The following is a 25,539-nucleotide window of genomic DNA, read 5'->3' as shown; positions in this document are numbered from 1 at the left end:
TTCAGCAAGGATGCATTAAATTGATTAAAATGGACAGTAAAGACAGAGTAAATTACAAGTTATTATGGGGCTATGGATGCACAGAACGTGTATAAATCATAACGAAATGGACAGCATGAAATCCTTTGTTTTGATCAGGTATAAGACGTGCTGTACTTACTATTTAGTTAGGGATGCCCCCTTGTGGCCTTACTGGAAATATAGACGATTATAACAATAATAGGCTACATATGAAACTGACATAATGTCATTCCAATGCATATTACTTTTTTTTCTTTGATGGAAAACAAAAGGATAACCATAAAGATGTTTACGCTGCTCTGATTAAAGTGCATGGAGATGAAGACTGCCTACCTCCAAATATATGTAAAAAATAAAAACCCACAATAAAAATTGATTTATGAGGTGTTTTTTTGTTTATTTCATATTGAATCAGTAGGCGGGGCATATCGCAGAGCTCGCGCCCTTTTAAAAAAAAAGCCAATATGCTTCAGCCACGAACCTTGACGCCAGGTGGTATAAAAATGAACGTATTGCAGTTAATATGTCAAATTTATGAATAATATTTCGCGCCATTTATCAAGAAGAGACAGAGAGTAAAATGTGAATGGGTGTATTAGCGAATTTAGTCAACATTTAACTAACACGTGGTCTAGTTGAAATTGGTGAGGAATATTGGTAATGCTTGGTAAACTTGTAGAAATTATCTTTCACAGAACAGACAAAATGACACTTTCATGGTCAATTGTCTTATCAAATATTTTCTGTCACCTTCAGGACATTGTGAACCCTTTTAAAAAACAACATATGACATTAAAACCAATAACTCACAACGCCTCACAATTTGACTGTAATAAAGAGTCTTTTATTGTAACCCACATTGTTTAACATGTATGAAACATGAATAAACATGCATGTAGACAGAAAACAGACCAGACCTGAGCTCTACAGGACATCAAGTGTGCTTTTTGAATAGTGTGAGCTCACATTTGAGGAGGCCAGATGATTATACAAACAGAAAGGTAGAGAAAACCATTCGAGTTTTATGGAAGAAACAAAACAGAATGACTCATGAAGGACAAGGTCAGCATCATACAGATAAATGAAGCTGCATCCCATGACCAAAAGAAATCACATTCACTTAAAGTGCGCTTTATAATAGCCTATACACAAATCTGAAGGTATTTGACAACGGATTTCGTTTCGTCTCAAGGATGCATAAAATAAATAAAAAACGATCTTTCTGAAGTTTAACAGTCATTCTGTTTACCACGGTTCAGCATGGTAAAGCACACATTGTTCTGTTAAGCAGACATGTCACAGAATGTCCAACCAAGACCAGGGCAGAAAAGGCAAAGTGATGATTTTACTTTGATACAGCAAAAAAGAAAAAAAGAAAAAAGAAAAGTGAGTTAAGGCTTCAGTATGCATCTACACAGAGATCCAAGATACATACACGTTTCCTCAAAATGAAAAACAAATGCATTTAAAAGAATATTTCACTCAAAAATGAAAAAGACACCCTAATGTTGTTTCAAACCCATATAACTATATTTCTTCAAATGAAATTCAAAAGCTGCAAGTCTTCATGCTACTTCTTTGCATAAAATTAAAGTTCAAGCTCAATAAAATGTGCTATATTTCAACTCACACAATAGTTTTCTGTAAGAAACAGACCAAAATTTTATTTATTCACAGCTCTCAAACCTCATTCACAAAAGCATTCAGATTTCATGTTGCGAGGCGTAAAGTTTTTGGACAATAGAGGGTTCAATTTTGCTCTGTTCCTCACACAAAGCTTTCATGTTATTTCAGAAGACCTGGAATTATAGTGCACAAGTTGTATGCACTGCTAAATTTTGCTTTGAATATTCTCTTTTTGTGTTCTGTTTCTGCCACGATTAAAAAAAAAGGTAATTGTGAATTTATCAAACAATTGTGATTTTCTCATATCTCACAATTCTGACTTGTTTCCTCAGAATTACAAGGTATAAACTCAGAATTTTAAGATATAAACTCAAAACTGCAAGATGTAAACTCGCATTTCTGAGAAGAAAGGTGAGATGTAAACTGCAACTGAAAGGAAATGTCAGAATGGTGAGATAAAATGTTGCAACTACCTTTTTAATTTTTTTGTTCCATGGTATATCTCAGAAGCGCGAGAAAAAATGCCGAATTATAAAATAAAAAGATGCAATTAACTTTTACTCTTGTGGCCAAAACAGTCTTCCATAAATAACAGCATGCAGGTTTGAGTCGACGCGAGGGTGACTAAATAACAACAATTTTAATTTTGGGGTGAATTCACTTTTTAAGTGAGAAAAGTTAAGCTGGGCTCTATACAAATCAAAACAACTTTATAAAATTATTCAGAATATATAATGAATCATTCTGCCCATTTAAATTACTCCCTGCACAAACTCACAAACAAATCGGACACACCAACAGACATTCTACTATTCACATCATGTGCTGAAATCATAGGCAAAATGTCTGAAATAACACTTTATATACAGTCAAAGACTAACTTTTCGAAACGGAGAAGACGCTTTGGTCAACTTGAAGTTCCTTATCAATGTTTTTCAAGATGGAGTGACACACACACACACACAAAAAAAAAAACTAAGAATGGTTTCACCCATTTGAATACTCGCTCACAATTTTGACAGGTTTGTCATCACAAAAGTTTATAAACATAGACCGTCGTCTCTTTCTACAGATTGATGAAGACATTAAAGTCTTGTGGACGTTTGAACAGTTCAGAAAAAAAAAGAGAGAGGTAACACCTCAACAAAGTTCAGGTAGTACTGTGTCTAGATCAGCTAGGAAGCGTCCACCTCTTCAGCACGATTCCTTCAATTTACCCAAAAGCTGCCAACCATCCGGACCAGAGGAAGGAAACAGTCTGAGTCTGTGACTCTCTCCGGTGAGGGTCAGATGCCAGTTACAGGAGCAGCGGTTTGGTTGATCTGTGGAGGTTTGCTTCAGCTGCAGCGCTTTCTCAACCTCACTCCATTTTAGACATCTCATACTTGGTGGTCATGATCTCCTGTGTGGGAAACAGGCATTAATTAACTCATTTATTAATGATGGCTGATGTAAATGTTCCACAAACATAAAAGTGAATAAAACAATGCAAACTAGACAATGTCATTTTAGTGTCACGAGATACTAAATATCACTGATGATTTTATTAAAATTTTAATGATTTTGTATTTTTATATTTTCCATGTTCATTTTCATGTGAAAGTTTTAGTTATGTTGCCGCTTTGTCTTTTTTTTTGTTGTTGTTGGAAATTTCTATATTGTTTTGTTAATTTTTTATTTCAGTTTTAGTTAAAGGGTTAGTTCACCCAAAAACGAAAATTGAGAATTTTGATTTTGGGGAATTAACCCTTTAATTAATTTAGTACGTCAAATTAAACTAAATGAAAAATTTTGCATTGGCAACTAGCTGAAATAAAATAAGTTACATTTCTATTATGTATTTTAGGTTAACAATTATTTTATTTAAAGTAATGAAAATGTGTTTTTATGGTTTTCTTTTCAGTTGCTATGATAACACTCAAACTAGATCTGATTTTATTTCTACCCCAACGTATCCCATTTCAGTAAAGAAAAACTGAAAGACTAAAACTAAAAACGTAAAAGTTACAGAAAAGCAAAACTATGATAGAAATAAAGATTGCATACCTCATCTGAGTCAAGAAGAACAGGAAGAGCTCTGAAAATAAAAGAGAATAATTGCGTGAATAATTGCTTTTTCTTCTAACAGCAGAGGGAGTATGTACAGTCATGGCCAAAAATGTCGGCACCCTTGCAATTCTGTCAGAAAATGCAACACTTCTCTCAGAAAATTGTTCCAATTGCAAATGTTTTGGTATTCACGTGCTTATTGTTTGCACTGCAACAACACAAAAAAACAGAGAAGAAAAGTCAAACTTGATAAAATTTCACAGAACTCGAAAATGGACTGGACAAAATTATTGGCACCTTGTCAAAATTGTAAGAAATAATTGCTTTTCAAACATGTGATGCTCCTGTAATTTGTATTTAGACACACCTGTGGCAAGTAACAGGTGTGGGCAATATAATAATCACACTTGTAACCAGTTAAAATGGAGAAAGGTTGACTCAACCATTGTGTTGTGTGTCACACTGAGCATGGAGAAAAGAAAGAAGTATAAAGAGTTGTCTGTGGATTTGAGAGAAAAAAAAACATGGACGATCGTACTCGGTTACTGTCGTAACCTCAGTTCCCTGAGATACGGAACGAGTACTGCATCTTGATAAAGACGCATATGGGAAAAAGCCTTTTTTCTCCTGAACTGAAATCTTATTCAATCACGCAGTGAAACTGCACGACTATTGGTTCGTGCAGTGTGTAAAAAACGAACCAATGTGTCGGCAGCGGAGCTGCACGAGCCTATGGTGACAACGCTCGCCAAAGCCCGCCAGAATAGGCGGGGCATCTGGCTATATAAGCGGCCGTTTCGCTGTAGGATCCTCAGGTTACTTCGACTGAAGCGACGACTGAGTCGTGCAGCTGCCTGGCACGGCAAAGTACGCAGTACTCGTTCCGTATCTCAGGGAACCTAGGTTACGACAGTAACCGAGTACGTTCCCTGTCGATACTCCACTCGTACTGCGTCTTGATAAAGACGCATATGGGAACTCAATTCAATCACGCCATGCTAAGGCAGAGGAACGACTGTATAATATACCATCACAAGCATTTAATGCTGATTAGGGAAGTGCAATATTATACTCCGGCTAACAAGCTAAACTCATAGAGGTTATGCTCGGCCTGGGTGATCATTCCATATGATTCTTACATACTCAGTACTTCCAGGACCGAAGTATGCAAGGAACCAAGCAGAGAGCTTGAGCGCATCACGGTCAAGAATTCTCAGTCAAGATTGTTCCCATAACGTATGCATATACGCTCATCTAAGCAGAGAGTACCCTTGCCTGTAAGGCTGGCATGTCCAGGTTATAAAACCTAGCAAATGTGGACAGCGAGGCCCAGCCAGCCGCCGCACAAATCTCTGTAATAGACACACCGCTAGACCACGCCCATGACGAGTCGATGCCTCTAGTAGAATGGGCTCGTACTCCGATGGGGCATTGTAGGCCCAAAGAAGAGTATGCCTGCATAACAGCGTCCACTATCCACTTAGAGAGTCTCTGCTTCGTGACCGGATGCCCCTTGGCACGGTTACCGAAGCTAACAAAGAGCTGTTCTGTACGCCTAAAGGAGGCGGAACGCTCGAAGTAGATCCTCAAAGCTCTAACAGGGCATAACAAGGATAACTCCCAGTCCTCCTCAGAAGGGGGAAGTGCGGAGAGTGTGATGACCTGAGCTCTGAATGGCGTTGAAAGTACCTTAGGTACGTAACCATGCCTTGGTTTCAGGACGACCTTAGAGTCGTTAGGCCCGAATTCTAGGCAGGCAGGTCTAATAGAGAGTGCCTGTAGGTCTCCTACTCGCTTAACTGACGCTAGTGCTAGTAGCAGAGCAGTTTTCAGCGACAGCGACCGAAGGTTCGTAGATTGAAGCGGATCAAAAGGAGGGCCCTTCAGGGCCCTCAATACAGTGGGCAGGTCCCATGTAGGGACGGTAAGGGGCCGAGGCGGATTCAGGGCCACCAATAGAACCTTGCGTCTTTGTTCCCTGATTCACCTGATGACCTGCGGAATCAGGGCGATCGGGGGGAATGCATAAAGGAGGATGTTGGGCCAATCGTGGGCCAACGCGTCCCTGACCTTCGAATAATAAGTTGGGCAGTGAGAGCTGTCTTTGGAGGCGAAAAGATCTTCTTCTGCCCTGCCAAAGATCTTCCAGATCATCTGAACCGTCCGCGGATGGAGCATCCACTCCTCTGAGGGGACATTGCCCCGAGATAACATATCCGCTCCTTGGTTCAATCTGCCCGGCAAGTGCGCTGCTCTCAGCGAATGCAAATTGCGCTGAGCCCACTCCAGAAGGCGCTCTACCAGAATGAAGAGGCACTTCGAGGAGAGACCTCCCTGGTGATTTATATAGGACACCACGGACATGTTGTCTGAGCAAATCAGCACATGGCGTCCTATTAGGTCTGGCAGAAAAAAACGGCAAGAGGTTTACAGCCCATGGCACTGTAGCTAACCTCCCTGGACGTGGACGGAAGAGCAAAATTAATGAAAAATTACAACGAAGGATTGTTCGAATGGTGGATAAAGAACCCCGAATAACTTCCAAACAAATTCAAGCTGATCTGTAGACACCGGGTACAACAGTGTCAGCTCGCACTATCTGTCGCCATCTGAATGAAAAGGTAGGAGACCCAGGAGGACACCACTGCTGACACAAAGGCATAAAAAAGCATCCTTCAAATCTGAATGACCAGGAGCAGTTTGCAAAAGAAGAGTGGTCCAAAATTCCAGTAGAGAGGTGTTTTACCAAATATTAAGTTAAGGGTGCAAATCATTTTATCCAGTGCATTTTTTGGGTTCTGTGTGGAATTGTATCAGATTTGACTTTTCTTCTCTGTTTTTTGTGTTGTTCCAATGCAAACAAAAAACAAACAAACATGTGAGTACCAAAACATTTGCAACTGCAACAATTTTCTGACAAAATTGCAAGGGTGCCGATATTTTTGGCCATGACTGTATGTTTGTTTTTGTCAAACAGAAAACGACCTACACATCAGACAGAGAGGTAGGAATATTCTCCTCCACCCACTTCAAATCTTCATCCTGAAACAATCAAAACTTTTATTATATTAGGTTACATTTTATTATGTAACATTTACTACATGAAGTGATATTTACGGTTTTATTTATTGAGGATTCTCTGCGAAACTTTGGAATAATCTGCCTGTAAATGTGAGACTCGCTTCTTCACAAGCTAGTTTTAAGTCTGCTCTCAAATCTTATTTGTTCTCCCTGACTTTTGAATAATGCCTGCTTAAGGCTCTGTTGCCAATTTGGCTTAGATTCCGTTTTATGTTTTTAATTTTCATATGATGTTATATACTGCATTTGCTGTATTGTATTTGTATCTGTTGTACAGCACTTTGGCGCAACTCTGTTGCTTTTAAACATGCTATAGAAATAAACTTTGACTTGACTTGACTTGAATATAAAGTTCAAAAGAACATAACTTGTTTGAAATATAAATCTTTTTAACATTATAGGTGTTTTTATTGTCACTTAATTAATTTAATGTGACCTTGCAGTATAAAAATGATTTCTTAAAAAAAAAAAAAAAAAAGTGCACATTTTAAAATCGTAAGAACAATTTAAATATTATTAAAATAATACAAAAATAAAACTATATGGGACAGTTGATTTAAAAATTATCACTGACCGGATTGGCTGCTGCAGGCTTCCCCGTTCCATTGGTTTCTGTCTTAGCTGCCCTCAACTTTATCCCTTCAGCTGAGGATGAAAGAGTGCATATTAATTAACCGATAAGACTATTCGATACAATGCAATAACATCAGCCTACAGTGAAAACCTCAAGACATAGACACAAAAAAGTGTGACTGACCGATATTTGCAGACACTAGGAACTCTTCAATCTCCTCATCATCTGAGTCGTCAATAAGCGGTGTGAACGCATACCTACACACAAAGCACATGTATGCGGTCAGGACGCTGCTATACAGCTGACTAGGATTTGGAAAAAACATGATATCTTCAGTATTGCCTTTGGTTGTTGGCAGACGGCCTCCACAGAAACAAGATGACCAGCAGTATGATGGAGAAGAGGAACCTCCAGAAAGCATCATCCACCCACAGCTCCATCCAGTCCTGCTCATAAATACACATGAACCAGTTTTAAATCATTAGGTTCTGCTCCAATCAGAGCAGAGCTGTAAACTCAGAGAGTTCAGACACTCACCGCCTGACAGTCTGCTAACCGGAACTTCTTTGTTGTCCAAACCATGAAAATAATGGAGGCTGAAACACACCATATATCAGTCACCTTGTCTGGGTTTAATTATTTCACTTTATTCAGCGATATTTCATGCTTTTACTCACCGAGAACAGCAAAGATGAGCGTGTTGGTAAAGTGTCTGTACAAAGACAACTTCACTGGGTTTCTTCTGAGTTTCAGAGTCTTAATGGTTTGTGCCAGACTGACAAATATGTGAGATATAGTCAAGGAATTGAGCCACTGACTTATAGGACAATAAGACTAGGAATATAACAAGTTATTATTAACCTAATAATTCCTATGTAGCATGCTGTCAATTACCACAGACAAAATAATAACATGAAACCTACATTCACTAGAACAGACTTGTAATAAGCAGGCAGAACTACAGAATAATGTTGAAAATATGCAACTACCACACTGTTTCGACTATTACATATGATATGCATATTATTTATAATATTGCTAAATATTATATATAATATTAAAATACTATGTTTGGCTACGCAGTGAAGTTGTGTTGATTTACTATCAATAAAGGTCAGTAAGATTTTTTAAATGTTTTCACCACGGCTTCATTTATTTGATGAAAAATACAATAAAAATAGTAATATTCCAAAATATTATTGCAATTTTAAATAATGTTTTTCTATCTGAATATATTTTAAAAAGGAAATGTATTCCTGCGATTCATAGCTGAATTTTCAGCATCATTATTCCAGTCATTCTAATATGCTGATATGCTGCTCAAGAAACATTTCTTATTATTATTATCAGTGTTAAAAACAATTGTGCCTCTTCATAATTTTATGGAAACTGTGGTTTTAATCAGGTTTAATTTTATTTTAAATAGAAATTTTAAATTCTAAATGTCTTTACTGTCACTTTTAATAAATTTAATGCATCCCTGCTGAATAAATAATGCTGAATATTAATTTCTTAAAAAAAATCTTAACTGACCCCATACTTTAGAATAGTAGCATATTTTCAGTGCTAAAATGCACCGGGGATTTACAGTAAACACATGCTGAAACGTCTATGGTAATCAACAGCATCGCACACATGCATACATATAATGCTGAAAATAATCAATATTTTTTTGTAGCATCGTGGTTAGCAAGAAAGTCTTCAGGTCTAAAGGGCAAATAAGAAAATAAAACAAGAACTCATGCAGGAATAAAATACAGACCAATAGACAGACTGTGCAGGGGGCAGACACACACACACACACACACACACACACACACAGCTTCCCAAAAGGATATCCACCAACACAGAGAGGAGTCAAGCAGAGCCAGGGGAATGTTGGCTAGCAGGGCCAGGTCAGAGTCTTTAGCCTGAGAGAGATGCACAGAGGTGGGAAAAATAAGGAATAGGCAACAGTAGGAACAGGTCCTTCACCACTACAAAAACTGAAAAACAAACGACAATGAAACCAAAAATCATACTAAAAGGAATAAGCACATTTGTAAATGACAGAATTAGTTAAAACAATTCACCCAAAAATGAAAATTCTGTCAAGAATGAATAATGCTGGCAACCAAATCGTTTCGGTTCCCATTGACTTCCATTATATGGACAAAAAATTCAAATGGAAGTCAAAGGCAACTGTTTGGTTACCAACATTCTTCAAAATATCTTCTATGTTCAACGGAACAAAGAACGTTGACACGAGGGTGACTAAATGACGACAAAACTTTCATTTTTGAATGAATTATCCCTTTAAAACCTGGTTGTTATAATTCTGTTAATTAAATGAAGTCTTCATAATCTAACAGGCTTGATAGGCCCATCGGAAGGATATGAACCAGATAGCAGAAGAATCAAACACAGCTAGTATAACGTATGTGACGAGGGCTGGTCCATTATCTCGACCCTTACAGATCAACACCAATCACACTCATTATTGACAACAAATAAATTCTAAATGAAATCTCATAATTGATGGTTATTATACAAAATTGGCTGTTTATATAATGCAACTGCATAACAAAATAGTTTAAGAAGAACCAGGATGTCAGCTTTACCCCAGTGATCCTCAGAATGCCCTCAATTGCAGCAAATGCGAAGTAAAGCACACCCAGACCCACCACTCTGTGCATGACGGTGCCTAAACGTGGCCTGAGAAAACACAAAAACATCACCACCGTCATCTCACGCTCTCTAAAACCACTCAAAGGAATAGTTCACCCAAACACGATAATTCATAACACTTCCTCCGATGAAAAAAAGTTCATCCCCTGTTGTCCTCTCACATCAAAATATTTATTTAGTATTTAATAATATTTATTTATTTAAAGCTGCAGTCCGTAAATTCTATTGGTTAAAAATGATCCGAAATCAATATTTGAACAAGTACATAACCAGCCAGTGTTCAAAACTATCACCTTACTTTAGCCCAATTCACAACGGTTATCTTATAATAATGTTTTCTAATTTGAGTGGTACGGGTAGGTTTTCACAGGAAATTTGAGCAAGGCACTGCGTCATTACGTCACATCTGTAAACATAAAGAAGTTTTCCCGGCTAGTATGCTATCGTATGTGAGGATCCTGCAGGAGAAGGATCATTTATAGCCTTTTCTCACAGCAGCTAGAATAATTAAATGTATCATTTTGATGGCGGATTGTAATCCAGAAAGGATTGTGTGTTTATGAAACAGATGTGAATGAAATGAAATTATATTTCAGTTTTAAATATGCTTCTGATTACAGATAGCCTGGGATTACACAAGATTTGTATTTTTAACAAAACCAGTTCGAAGGGAGCATAGTTTGCTTTTTGGGATAAAAGAATTTCTTAATGTGAAATTCGAATGGCATGACAATTAGAGATTAGACTGTACAGAAATTGAAATCTACACGCTAAAACACACTATACTCATAGTCACGCATTAATAATTGAGAATAAAGTATAACAATAATAATACTTTGCCCGGTTTGATGTGATATGAGCTAACTGATCTTTAGATTTAATCACCATTGGTAGTGCAATTTATGGTAATGCTTTTTTCCTCAGTTGGTCAGAACAAACGTGGCAGACTTGTTACTTGTTCAGATGGCAATATACAGTGAAAATTCTTATTTGAGTCATATATTCCGAGACATAGGCTAGAAACTGTGATTGCGGAGTACAGTAAACATCCACACCGGTGCAGTGACTGACAGCCACACATTCACCTCAAAACATTAGATTCATCCGCGCTGAGATAATTCCGCACAGAGCTGCAATTCCAGGTTTTCAAACAGAGATGGCGACAAAGAGGCATAACTTACTGACTGCAGCTTTAATACATATTTGTTTAGAAACATGTTTTTGCTTGTAAATGGTACTTGATCTGTACTTATTCTCTCCTGATTCAGACGTGATTACTTTTTCTTACTGGAGTAGGTAATATTATGGATTTGTATTTTAGATGGAAGCAATGGTTTGAAGTTAAAAACGATGGATTTATTTCTTACAAACATGCAGCTTCACAAGACATTAATTGATGGACTGGAGTGGTGTGGATTATTGTGATGTTTTTATCAGCTGTTTGGACTCTCATTCTGACGGCACCCATTCACTGCAGAGCACTGGTGAGCAGTTGATGGAATGCTAAATTTCTTCAAATCAGATGAAGAAACAAACTCATCTACATCTTGGATGGCCTGAGTGCATTATCAGCAAATTGTATTTTTTTTTGGGTGAATTATTCCTTTAATGATCCTGAAACCTGTCAATCAATGCTTTCATTACTCACTTGACAATGCCGTAGCCCAGACTGACGATGATGACGAGCAAACGGGCCAGAGTCCTCTTCAGAGCAGAGATGAGCTCGGCAAAGATCAGCAGACCCTGAGCTGGAGAGAAGGCAAAGAGATTCAACTTTTAAACATATGGAAACCTATTGCCAAAATCTATTTCCAGTTTGTTTTTCAGTAAATGCCAGTGTGATGCCTGATGCAGACTAATTAAAATGTCTGAATGTCACTGCATTAGACAACAAAATATCGATCCAGGTGTCATTCATTTTAAAGAGAGATTCAGTTTTAAGGTTTTAAAGAAAGGTTACATTTAAATTGATAAAATAATACATCTATCTAGTGTTAAAAATGAAGACAAAGGTATTGTGACACATTGTATTTTTGATCAAATAAATGCAGTCTATGCACTAAAATTACGAAAAGATTCTAGATTACACTGTTTTATTTTATGCAATGACATTCAGTTTTACGTGCGACTTAAGTGTCCAGATTAGTTAGGCCATTGTAGGTGAATTTAAGGAATAAAGAGTGTATTTTGACTAACATGCTGAGCCCACGTTGTTAGTGTTCTGATATTCAGCACAGAAGACGGCCTTCTCTATCATGCCCAAGAATATGACTCCTGCAATCCAGAACTGGATCCTCAGCAGGTCTTTCCAGTAGCAGGATGCCCAGACGAACCACAGCAGAGCGTACAGGATGTACACCACACACATCACCATGTAGAACTGAAGAAAAGAGAGGGAGAAACACATACGAAATCATGCAAAGACATTATAATAGAATTTTGTCCATCAGGAATTGATTGGATTGTTGTCGGTTTAAATTTGTTATTTAACTGCTCATTTATTATTGAATATAATACATGTAATAAATATATAATACATTTATGAATGCAATATTCAATAAAAAATAATACTTGTCCATTTTGATTTCATTGTGATATATTTATTAATTTTTATTTGAATTTAATTAACTTCATTTAAATGTTCTTTTTATTATTCTCTTATTTTCTCTAAACTTTTCCACAGACCCCTAGCACTCCTTTGAGGCCCCGTTGTGGTCTCCAAATCCCGCTTTGAAAACCCATCATAGAACACTAATAAGCAAATGACAAAGCCGATGAGCATCTAAACTACTTACGATCATGAGAGGCCATTCGGTGACAGAGAGATAGCCGTGGGTTCCCTTCATCACAACACTGACTGAAACCAAATTTAGATAAGATAGCATGAGAAAAGATCATGCAGCCATACAGAAACAGCTACATATACAGACATCTACGATAAGAGCAGATAAGGTAATTAGCCTACAGGTTAAATTCCAGTTGGCATCCTGTTTGCTTGAATTGATCTGCACTACCAGCAGGTAGGGCCCATCCCTCCAGGTCGTAGCAATCACATGTTCCTTTGCCAACAAAGGAATTATGTGCATTACTCAACAAACCCTCAATCTATTGCTGTTGTCAAATTCTCCATATATTATATCTCAGAATGTCTTACCATTGTTCCAGCCTCAGCAACAGAAGAGAAACTTGTGAAACTGCCATCCTTATTTTAAAAACAAAGAAAAATATATTGCTCTTTTTGAGATGTTTGAGAACAAGTAGCTTTTGAAACAGGGATGTTAGTCAACGGTTTTACCTGTAACTCGCTTTCCAACTGAGCGGGGCTCACGGTTTTCGGTTCTGCTTTTGATTTCTGCAGATAAATATGTAATAGACAACACTGAAAAAGGCAAGTTAACACTGAATCTCTTAAGATGCAATTACGAAATAAAGATTAAAATCAGTCATTTGTCAAGGAGTTGAGAAAGAGGCTGAAAACATCACACTTCACATCACATTTTTGTGATCTATAATTGTAAGCAATCATCATGTTAGTATTTGTTGAATTACCTTTCATTTTAATCATTTTAGGAAATATCATTGTGTCTGGGAACACGGACAATGTAATGAGGGGAAAATAAATATGCTTGGCATATTTCATTAAAAAAAACTTTTATTTATTTATATAAATAAAGGCCTGAAAATACAGTAGGCATCAGTGTGTTAATGCAAAATTCAATTTCATCTTTTTTATTTGAAAGTAAAATAAATATAAATATGAGTACACAAACATAAATAGTACATAAAAATGTTGAACTTTTTAAATTTTGAAAAACATAAATGGAAAAGGGAAATATTGTTTAGGCAACTAACAGAAATCAAGTAAGTTTAAGTATTAAAATTACTAATACAGAAATAAAAATCAAGCTAAATATACAGTGGTGGCCAAAATTATTAGAACACTAGTATTTTCACCAGCTAAAAAATGGTTTTCTATCTTTTGCTGTAGTGTGTCAGTAGGAAATATCAGTTCACATTTCATTTTGCCATTAATTATAATAATTATTAATTATAAAAGTAGCTTCAAGAAACCTACCTGCAAAGCTCCCTGAAAAACTCTGCTCAAGTGCACCGAGGACAAAAGCTGCTTTAAAAGCAAAGGATGCTCACACCAAATGTTGATTTAATTTAGTTAATAGAAGTTAATTGAGAAAGAAAATCTATTTATGACATTATTTTTGACAGCATCCTCATTTTACAGCATTTTACACAAGTGCCTAAAACTTTTAACAGTACTGTAGCTTTGCAGGTAGGTCTCTTGAAGCATCTTGGAGACGTTGCCACAGTTCTTCTGGATTTAGTCTGTTCTGTTTCTTCATGTCACTCCAGACGTAGCTTATTTTTCTCAATAAAGGTGACAGAAATAGATCAAGCTGAAAATAGCGCATAAAATACTGACTGAAACCAAGCAGGGTGAACGTACATTGAGCATGGGGAACATGTTCATGCCATTGCGGCAGGATAACTCCCTGTATTTGTGCTGAATATACTGTCCTGGTCCAAGAGGGTTCGGGTCCAGACTCTTTCCTCGGCTCAGTGGCGTCTTTTCATACATCTCCTGAGCGAGCAAATAAACAAATGATAAACAAACAAAGAGTATCACATACATGCTTTAAGGATTTCAGAAGCAAACAGCTGCCACTCACTTCAATATTGCTGTACTCATTGTGACAGGGGTAGTATTTCAGAAACCACTTAATGGAGAACGTCACTTCCTCTGGACAACCGAAAGACGTCACTGCAGAGAGAAAAGAGATCCTTATGTCACTATGCAATCAATACAGGACATGTGTTTATTAAAGGAGTAAGTAGTTCAACCAAAAATGAACATTCCTCAGGTCATCCAAGATGTCAGATTTGGAGAAATGGTAGCATTGCATCACTTGCTCACCAATGGATCCATTTACTTCAATTTTTTTATTTTACTTCAAACCGTTGCTTCCTCTTATGGACTCATATTTAATGCTGGACTGGAGTGGTGTGGATTATTGTGATGTTTTTATCAGCTGTTTGGACTCTCATTCTGACGGCACCCATTCACTGCAGAGCATCCATTGGTGAGCAAGTGATGCAATGCTAAATTTCTCCAAATCTGTTCTGATGAAGAAACAAACTCATCTTGGATAGCCTGAGGATGAGAAAATGTCCAGAAATGTTTCATTTTTAAGTGAACTATTCCTTTAAGCTTTATCTTCAGTCTAAATAATAACATTAGACACCTCTTAGATGAATGTCAGTGTCCTTATACATGGCTTTTCTCAACAATAACGGTCTTGATGTCTGGAAAAGAGAAGAAAACACAATGTCAAACACAGTTTTCCCCGTAGAAAGTGCTCAGTAGTAAATTAAACTGGTGAGATATAGCATTGGCTTACAGTGGCAGCCACTAGAAACCTCGGTGGAAAAATTAGACAGGCCTTTAAATATTTGATAAGACCTTGTCACAAACTTTACACAGATCATATGGACAATCAAAGGTGACAGCGTCACAGCTCAATGCCAAAAAAATTATATGTAACTGACTCCTTTATACTGAATACTGAGTAAAATCCTCAGTTTGCATATTAAACTGCAGCGAAAGGCTACATTTATTGCTATTGTTTGCTGCTGTCATACAGAAAACATTAACACATGTTCTTTGTTTTCTCGACACCATGCATCAAACGGAATTTACAAAAGTGATTTTACATACATAAAAAGCATATTATATGCAAATAAAATGTCAAAATATGGGTGGAATAATGTTCCATTTGTCCTTCGGCATATTAAAACATAAAAGAAAAAGTGATCATATTAAATTGTAAATGATTAAAAACATGGTTTAATTGATTAAAAAATGTTGTTGATCAAATGGGTAAAACCTGACAAAATATTCTGTCTATATGAACTACTGCTGACTATTAAAGACATCTCAATGTTTTCTATAATAAAGCTATATTAAACTTTCATTGTTTCGATGCTTGAAAAACCCTTTTCCATCTTTGACACACTGACACACACACACCTCTTGCATCACAATACATGTTGTAAAAAAATACAACAATGCAATTTTCATCCATTTGAGCCTGACAATATTATTAAACATCATCTCTCATTATCCCAGAGCCCTTCATGTCAAAAAAATAAAAGAGACAGTCTTATGTTTTGTAGAGCTGCAGCATGCAGCATTGAGCTAGTCCTCGTGCAAACACAGCATATAGACACAATTTAAGAGTGTTTTATCATTTTAATGTCTCATAACGTCATAACGTTCACCTGTCATTATTTTCTAGAGGTTGTCTTAATAATAGCAACATAAAAACATCACATAATCCATGAACTAATGATGCCCTGGTATCTAATGATAGCTCTTAGCATTTGGACTCGTCGCTCGTTTTCATCCATTTATAATCACAAACATCATCCACACTCACATTAAGCACTGTAATAGTCCACAGGCCCATCTCTGGAGCGGCGGTAACTCCATTTAATGATGAAGTGATGAGGAGAAATGGGATAAAAAAAAGCAAACGGCTGCTATTCTGTATCCACCAGCGGGTACTGTCGGCCATGTCTACTGTCCAGAGACTCTCGCGCGGACACACATACGCGCGCGCGCGTACGCGCACACACACACACACACACACACACACTAGTGCGCGTGTAATTCCGTAAAAAATCGGATGGTGTGCGAGGAAATTTGCACTGTACTGTACGCGGACCGAAGTATACTTTGTGTAGATCCTGGTAAGTCGCTTCTTTTTTTCTGCTTCAGTCATATGCTAAATATTTAGTTGTAAACATAAGCCAATACCTATTTGTTTTAATACCTATGTATTTTTTTGCCCAGATTGGAGATAAATGAGTTATGTTAGTTTTTGTTGTGGGCAACAAATTTGAATCAATTTATATTTTAAATTTGAAGGTTTTAATGTGCAGGATCTGAAAGATGAAATTTATTGCTCTCTCTCTCTCTCTCTCTCTCTCTCAATATATATATATATACAGTATATATAATAGCAATTAATGCATGCTAATGATTCTTCTGTATAACATTTTATGTGTGCACGAAGCACACTCTGTAGTAGCCAATGTGTTCTTACTGAATTAAAATAGCCCTTATAAAACAAATGAGACACATTACAAAGATATGCTTATTCGTTTGATAAATTATTATTTGGATGCATAGAGTGATTTTTATTTTATTTTTTATTATTGGATGTGTTTTCTTGAACCTACGTGACATGACGTTCATCAGATGCCTATTTTTTCCCCCATGCTTGATGCTTACAAAAAGCCCGTTAATGGATGGAAAGTAGTAATTTGGTTGAGAAATGGTATGTTTTTCTAGTCAAATAGGTCGTATGCGTTGAATCTCTTTCTGTATGATCCGATTTTCTGCAGATGTCCTCTTTTTGCAAAAGTAAAATGTCAAACTACAAAGCAGCATTTGCACTGTGAGTTTTGGTGAGGAATGAATTATTGGATTTAACCTACAATGCAAAGTATTCACAGCGCTTCACTTTTTCCACATTTTGTTATGTTACAGCCTTATTCCAAAATGGATTAAATTCATTATTTTTCTCAAAATTCTACAAACAATACCCCATAATGACAACGGGACAGAAGTTTGAACTTTGCTGAAGCACCTTTGGCACCAATTACAGCCTCAAATCTTTTTGGGTTTGATGTGACAAGCTTTGATCATCATCATTTGGCAATTATCTGCCATTCTTCTCCTCTCCTCTTCACCCCTCAAGCTCTGTCAGGCTGGATGAGGACAGACACGCATTTTCAGGTTTCTCCAGAAATATTTGATTGGGTTCAAGCTCAGGCTGTGGCTGGGCCACTCAAGGACATTCACAGAGTTGTCTATAAGCCACTCTTGCTGTGTGTTTAGGGTCATTGTCTTGTTGGAAGGTGAACCTTCTGCTCAGTCTGAGGTTCTGAATGCTCTGGACTGGGTTTTCATTAAGGCTATCTCTATATTTTGGTGCATTGAGCTTTTCTTCTACTCTGACGAGTCCCTCAGTCCCTGCCGCTGAAGAACAGCTCCACAGCATGAGGCTGCTACCAGCACACTTTACTTTTGGGACGCTACTCTGCAGGTGATGAGCAATGCCTGGTTTCCTTCAAACATGATGCTTAGTATTAAGGTTCATCAGACCAGAGAATCTTGTTTCTCAGAGTCTGAGGATCCTTTAGGTGCTTTTTTTGCATAATTTCAAGTGTGTTTTCATGTGTCTTCACTGAGGAGAGGATTGAGTTTGACCACACCACCATAAAGCCCAGATCAGTGGAGTGTTGCAGTGATGTTTGTCCTTCTGTAGGTTTCTCCCATCTGCATATATGATCATGGAGCTCAACTAGAGTGACCATCAGGTTCTTGGTCACAAGGCCTTTCTCCATCAGTTGCTCAGTTTGGCCAGGAGGCCAGCTCTAGGAAGAGTCCTGGTTGTTTCAAACTTCTTCCATTAAGGGTAACAGAGACTACATGCTTCTGTGAACTAGTGATATTACGTTCAACACAAAGCTCCGAAGCTTGTGTCAAAATAACAACACATTTCACATTCGTTTTGAGAATAAATTTTAATGAGTCAAATAAGTATTTGATCCCCTATCAATCATCAAGATTCCTGGCTCCCAGGTGAGATCTAAGGAGCTGAGATCTCTTAAAGGGAGTGCTCCTAATCTCAGCTTGTTACCTGTATAAAAGACACCTGTCCACAGAAGCAATCAGTCAATCAGATTCCAAACTCTCCACCATGGCCAAGACCAAAGAGCTGTCCAAGGATGTCAGGGACAAGATTGTAGACCTACACAAGGCTGGAATGGGCTACAAGACCATCGCCAAGCAGCTGGGTGAGAAGGTGACAACAGTTGATGCGATTATTCGCAAATGGAAGAAACACAAAATAACTGTCAATCTCCTTCGGACTGGGGCTCCATGCAAGATCTCACCTCGTGGAGTTTCAATGATCATGAGAACGGTGAGGAATCAGCCCAGAACTGCACGGGAGGATCTTGTCAATGATCTCAAGGCAGCTGGGACCATAGTCACCAAGAAAACAATTGGTAACACACTACGCCGTGAAGGACTGAAATCCTGCAGCGCCCGCAAGGTCCCCCTGCTCAAGAAAGCACATGTACAGCCCGTCTGAAGTCTGCCAGTGATTCAGAGGAGAACTGGGTGAAAGTGTTGTGGTCAGATGAGACCAAAATCCAGCTCTTTGGCATCAACTCAACTCGCCGTGTTTGGAGGAGGAGGAATGCTGCCTATGACCCCAAGAACACCATCCCCACCGTCAAACATGGAGGTGGAGGCATTATGCTTTGGGGGTGTGTTTCTGCTAAAGGGACAGGACAACTGCACCGCATCAAAGGGACGATGGACGAGGCCATGTACCGTTAGGGCCAGGGCTTTGAAAATGGGTCGTGGATGGGTATTCCAGCATGACAATGACCCAAAACACACGGCCAAGGCAACAAAGGAGTGGCTCAAGAAGAAGCACATTAAGGTCCTGTAGTGGCCGAGCCAGTCTCCAGACCTTAATCCCATAGAACATCTGTGGAGGGAGCTGAAGGTTCGAGTTGCCAAATGTCAGCCTCGAAACCTTAATGATTTAGAGAAGATCTGCAAAGAGGAGCGGGACAAAATCCCTCCTGAGATGTGTGTAAACCTGGTGACCAACTACAAGAAACGTCTGACCTCTGTGATTGCCAACAAGGGTTTCTGCACCAAGTACTAAGTCATGTTTTGCAAAGGGGTCAAATACTTATTTGACTCATTAAAATGCAAATCAATTTATAACTTTTTTGAAATGTTTTTCTGGATTTTTTTGTTGTTATTCTGTCTCTCACTGTTCAAATAAACCTACCATTAAAATTATAGACTTATCATTTCTTTGTCAGTGGGCAAACGTACAAAATCAGCAGGGGATCAAATCATTTTTTCCCCCACTGTATACATTAAGCTCAAATGAACTTTTCCCATTAAATAACTAAGGACTGAGGCAGAGTTAAAGTGCCCCAATTATGGGTTATGAAAGATTCATATTTTGGTTTTGGGAGTCCCCAACAACAGGTTGACATGCATGCAAGGTCAAAAAACACTTTCATTGTCTTATAATATGCATTTATTTTTACCTTAAGCCAAATTCACACTACACGACTTTACATGTCGGCAAATTGCTCTATTCAGTCCCTAAACCACGTTTTGTCATGAAAACACACGCAAGAATTGGGGCGGTAGTGATGGGCAAATGAAGCCTCGTGACGCACTGAGGCTTTCCTCTGACTGTTTTGGGAAAAGATTCAAAGCTTCGAGTGTGTCGAAAACAGCACCATCTATTAGCACCAACATATTATACACGGTGCACTTTCAGATTTAGAACTTTGCAGGATGTTTTCATTCACTCAGAGCTGTGTTACACACTGCATGAAGGGTAGTTTTCAAAAATCCATAATAGGGGTACTTAAAAATAGACAGATCAGATCACAGATTTAATTTATGAATTTGTGTTTCATTTATTTTACTTATTTTAGTGGCAGTACACCGACATAAATGAATGACTTTGACAATGACCATTATTTATATAAAATAAAATAAAGAATCATTTGTAGAACCAGATGTGAAACCAGCATCTGTTATGGAACACCGCCCTTTGGAAGGTGTTGTTCATTTTTATGACCACAGCATGAACCGTTTTGAAAAAGCTTTGAGTAATGAACCTTTTCCCGATACAGTTGTGTTGAACGCTTCACTTCGCCATCACTACTGTGAACCTTCAATGCTGCAGAAATTTTTCTGTACCCTTTCCCAGATCTGTCTCTCGATACAATCCTGTCTCTGAGGTCTACAGACAATTCCTTGGACTTCATGGCTTGGTTTGTGCTCTGACATGCACTGTTAACTGTGGGACCTTATATAGAGAGGTGTGTGTCTTTCCAAATCATATCCAATCAACTGAATTTACAACAGGTGGACTCCAGTCAAGTTGTAGAAACATCTCAAGGCTGTAACAAAACAAAATGTGGAAAAAAGTGAAGCACTGTGAATACTTTCCAGATGCACAAAAAAAATGGTGTATCTTTAAAGGTGCTACACAGCACCTTTGTCAAATGGTGCTATGTAGAACCATAAGAGGTGCCATATTGCATTGTATTTCTTCAACAAAAATGGTGCTAAACAGCACCAACAGTGGTTCTTTGGCTCGTAAAGAACCTTTAAAGGGGCCTAACAGGTTCTTTGTACGACAGTAGTGCTATATAGCAACTTAATCACCCCAAAGAACCACTGAAGAACCGCTGAAGAACCATACAGGAGCTTAACAGTGTATATGGTAGCGGTGCTATATAGCCCCTCAGTCATGCTAATGAACCGCTGAAGAACTGCTGAGGAACCACTGAAGCACCAAGATTTGGTGCTATAGACCCTTTTTGCGCCGACTATTTGATTCGACTACATAAGGAGCTTAAAATATCATCTTGTTGTGATGTTGGATGCAAGAATCTATGTAGTACAGGCTCCAATTTGAAATTTTAAGGCATACCTGCTGCCACTCCCAGACAAAACACAGACGACAGCTGTGTTTAAACGAGATAAAACGAGTGGACTGGACAGAAACTATCATCAAAAATGCTTGCGTTTGCAGCGCACACTTCTTATCAGAAAAGGTTAAATAAAGTATTGTCTTTTGTTGTTATGGATTATGGTTTGTGTTACGTGTCTAAAGATTTCTTATGCATCTCACAACTATGAAATAATGTCTGTGTGCATGTGTGTAAAACAACAAACTGACGATGTATATGCTTAATAATCTGTAATATATATTGTTGTGATTGATAGTGGCTGGACTTTCTAAGAACTTAGTAAGAAATAATAATCAAATACAGAAAGTTCAAAATTAATTTCTGGAATTTTTATTTCTAGAAAATATTCACATCTTCCTTTAAATGTACTGTATGTAAAGTATTGTAAATTTAACTTACATAATTTACAGGATGTATATATTTTAAAATAACTATTTGGCCATGATAAGTTACATACATCTTCAAATAATATATCATCACATTGAATGTTTAACTTTTTGTATTTTGGCCCATGCAGTTCACTCACGTAACGTTTAGCTGTAAAAATAGCCTGCTGAAGTTGAAATGTAAATCTTCATGACTAGATAGACACAGGTGAGTTTCTCTTTACTACTAGTTAGGTTTCTCTAACGAGTCACTCAATCGGAGGTAACATTAATCCTGCATAGGGTCGGCCAGTCTGACTTTGTCCGTTAAAGTTAACTTATTTAAATAACAATAATGGTCCTGCACAGTGAGTGACCTTACATATGCAGGTAAAATCGGATTTTCTCCAGCCATTGTTAAAAAAACAAGGTAAACAAACTTCATAGCTAGTGTTAGTGAAGCGGTCAGTGGAATCTTTCTGCCTCCAGCTAAGCCCCGCCCACAGAAAAACGTCACATTGTTTACTAACAGAAAAAGGGTCTATATATCTCCAAAAGTGGTTCCCCTATGATTATGAGCCAAAGAACCACTTTTAGTGCTATATAGCACCATTTTTTTTTTTAGAATGTATAACTCACACTCACAGATTCTTATGGAATATTACAAAGCAGCTGCAAAATGATGGCACAAACATCTGCCTCCTGCATTCTTAGGAAAAAGTAAAGAAAAATTAAGAGTTTATTTGTTTTTAATACTGTAATCTCATATCACTCATATTCTAGTCTATTATTATTATTACGAAGTTATTTAAATAATAATATAATTAAATTGGTGGTTAATATCATTTTTAAATTTTAAGCCTAGTTTTACTTTAGATTTCAGACAGGCGTCTTTATCTTTAACTGAGCTCTTCCATAAAATGTATGTTTTTGGCTGATGTTCCAGTTCTTTATTGACTTTCTTACAGTCTTAAAGGGAGAAAATGGAGGAATATGATTACAACTATGACAACTACTCCGAAGCTGCGTATGAAGACATTTTGGAGCCGTGTTCGATGGAGTGCAAACAGAGCATTGAGAACTTCTATTATTTGTTTTGTTGGTTTAATCGGCAATGCCCTTGCCTGATCGTGACGTATGCTCTCTACAGGCGAACCAACTGACGTGTGTCCATCGCTGACATCCTGTTCATTGTGGCCCTGCCTTTCATTATCTTCAGTGAGCAGCACGGGTGGCCCATGGGGAACTTGTCTTGCAAGCTGATGCATGGCATCTACAGCGGCACACTGCTCCTGGCTTGCATCAGTGGAGATCGCTACCTTGCTATCATACAGGCCTGCTGATCAAGCACTCTGCTTTACAGCCACCTAAACTGTGCAGTTGTCTGGTCACTCGCTTTGTTCCCGTCCCTTCCCACTGTCATGTTTTATGAGTGTTACCAACCTGGCCCACTATGTGTCAGCGAGACGGTCCTCACGCACCACCACTGAAATGTGCATTTCTATGCTGCGCTCTATGGATGGCTCGACAAGTGACAACGACGCTTTGTTTATCATGTGATTAGGCGCTGATTAAGGGCAAACTGCCCAGTATTGTGGCTGACAGCCTGATTATAGCAACAGTCAAAAATGAAAATCATGTTGTTCCAAACCTGTATGACTTTGTGTTCTACAAAAGAAATAAAGTCATGCATGTTGGACTGGAACAACTTGAGGTTGATGACAGTAATTTATTATTATTATTAGGAATGAATTATTGCTTTAATATTTTTGATTTTGAGAAAATTACAAACCACGTAGGGAAAACCACATGTACAGACCATTTCCAGATGTGATCTAGTATGTACAGTATGCGGTTATTCCTCGTTTGCAATGCGTAAAAACAGCAAAGTGTAAAAAGTTCTGTATATGAATGAATTTTGCCACTGACATGCATTTTTAGTACTAATGCAGAATCTTTTTATTTTACTAAATGTACTATTTACCTTTTGTGTGTAATTTTTAACACTGTCTAATGTACCCGAGATAAAAGCAATATATATATATTTTTTATAAATTAGGAAAAATATTACAACACACTAAGAAATAATGAAGAGCGACATCCTGAAATGAGAACCAATGCTTCTTTAATTCCCCGAGCTCAACTCTATCAGTCTTGCCATTTTTTTCCCCTTTTAGGTTTATTTATGTGCTGCAATGTGTTTAATTTATTTCTGTGTTTTTTTATTTCAACACATCTATAGGACGTTTTTTATCAGATGTCAAATGGACGTTTATTAGATGTCTTTAAGATGTTTATGATTTTGAATTTACGTATTGCAAATCATTTGTTTCAGATCAGGACTTTGGAGACGTGTATAGCCAATCTTTTCTGATTTATTTTTTATTAAACCATACAAAAGATTTCCACGAGATTTCTCCCGATGGAGCTCATACGACAGCAACAATAAAATGACACTTTTTCAAAATGTTTGTTTAATCGAAGATTTTATCTAAACATGCATTACAATTTTTTATATTTATATTTACCTTTTTGCCTTTCATGTTTTTGATAATTAATTTAAACACAGTAGTAGTAGTAGTAGTGGAAACAAACATGTTTCCTTCATTTAATTGCAACTTAATCAGATTTTACTGACGTGAAATGTCTGCATATGAAAAGTTTTCAAGCTTTGCACTTACATTATGATACTTATTGCTCACTAAACTCACAGTAAATGACAGATTTCAACTGGTATTGACACTGAAATCATAAGCGAACGTTTCCGGGAAACAGCTATTTATATTAAATTTAAATATGAACAAATTGCTCATTCAGTATTACTAGACCAAGTTAACATTTCATATAACATTTATGGCAGCACTTTAAAGCAAACTTTATTTTGTTAGCAGTATTTAATAAGATATTGTTCATAATGGCATTAATTGTACACTCTCAACCTCAAATTAATGCAGATATCATTGTACCTCAATCAAAAGGTACAGTAATAAAAAATACTTCACGCGTTTAAACACTTCTGTAGATTTCTCTAAAGATTCTGCGTTTCTTCATGTCAGTTTAACTTCTAAGTTAAAATGTAAAAAAACACTATATATAAAAAACACCTTGTCCTCTATATTTACAAAATGCATTTCTAATATACAAATTGGATTCTATGCAAAAACAGTTCACAAAAAAGCTTAAAATCACAATGTACTGTAGCTTAATTTTACAACTCCTGAAGACCATTACATTATATACCTAATAGTCTCTTCATCACTTCAGAAAAAACAGCATCACAGTTTTGCGGTCTGTACTTCAACATGCATTAAGGCAAAAACAACACCATGGTAAAGCTTTCAAGACAGGGCCCACCAGGTGAGTTTAGGGTTCCATCCTGTTTCTGTGCAACTGTGAAATGCTGTATGAGGGCAAACAGACAAGATTTTTTTTTTGACATTTTGCAAGACATGAAATCAGGTATTTGTTGCCATAGAAATTTGCATACACTGCTCTTCAAATGTTTGGAGTTGGTAAGATTTTTAAATTATTTTGAAATGTCTCGTC

The 25,539-nt window shown here is 37.4% G+C and overlaps 1 protein-coding gene across 1 annotated transcript; it reads right to left on the bottom strand.

The window, feature by feature from the left end:
- Positions 1-849: 849 nt before the first annotated feature.
- On the bottom strand, positions 850-16,737 carry tmem87b (transmembrane protein 87B). The gene is made up of 20 exons (XM_058795237.1): positions 16,471-16,737; positions 15,277-15,337; positions 14,704-14,795; positions 14,481-14,615; positions 13,314-13,370; positions 13,173-13,220; positions 12,984-13,077; positions 12,814-12,875; positions 12,215-12,398; positions 11,667-11,766; positions 9,952-10,045; positions 9,190-9,261; positions 8,029-8,137; positions 7,889-7,947; positions 7,694-7,797; positions 7,535-7,608; positions 7,352-7,422; positions 6,686-6,738; positions 3,694-3,724; positions 850-3,049 (listed from the first exon to the last, which is right to left on the bottom strand). The coding sequence occupies exons 1-20, from the start codon at positions 16,606-16,608 to the stop codon at positions 3,008-3,010; spliced, it is 1,680 nt and encodes a 559-aa protein (XP_058651220.1). The 5' UTR covers positions 16,609-16,737; the 3' UTR covers positions 850-3,007.
- Positions 16,738-25,539: the final 8,802 nt, after the last annotated feature.

The sequence above is a fragment of the Onychostoma macrolepis genome, chromosome 13 (genome assembly GCF_012432095.1).
Source record: "Onychostoma macrolepis isolate SWU-2019 chromosome 13, ASM1243209v1, whole genome shotgun sequence".
In the NCBI taxonomy this organism is placed as follows: domain Eukaryota; kingdom Metazoa; phylum Chordata; class Actinopteri; order Cypriniformes; family Cyprinidae; genus Onychostoma; species Onychostoma macrolepis.
This window is presented reverse-complemented; position numbering and strand designations above follow the sequence as displayed.

Bases quoted from the DNA above. Each gene is read 5' to 3' on its own strand.
- tmem87b (XM_058795237.1), bottom strand. From the start codon at position 16,608: ATGGCCGACAGTACCCGCTGGTGGATACAGAATAGCAGCCGTTTGCTT. The intron at 6,739-7,351 runs GTCAGTGATAAT...TGATTGTTTCAG, and splicing joins AGCCTGCAGCAGCCAATCCG to GATGAAGATTTGAAGTGGGT. The intron at 3,050-3,693 runs GTATGCAATCTT...TTTCCCACACAG, and splicing joins TTCTTCTTGACTCAGATGAG to GAGATCATGACCACCAAGTA.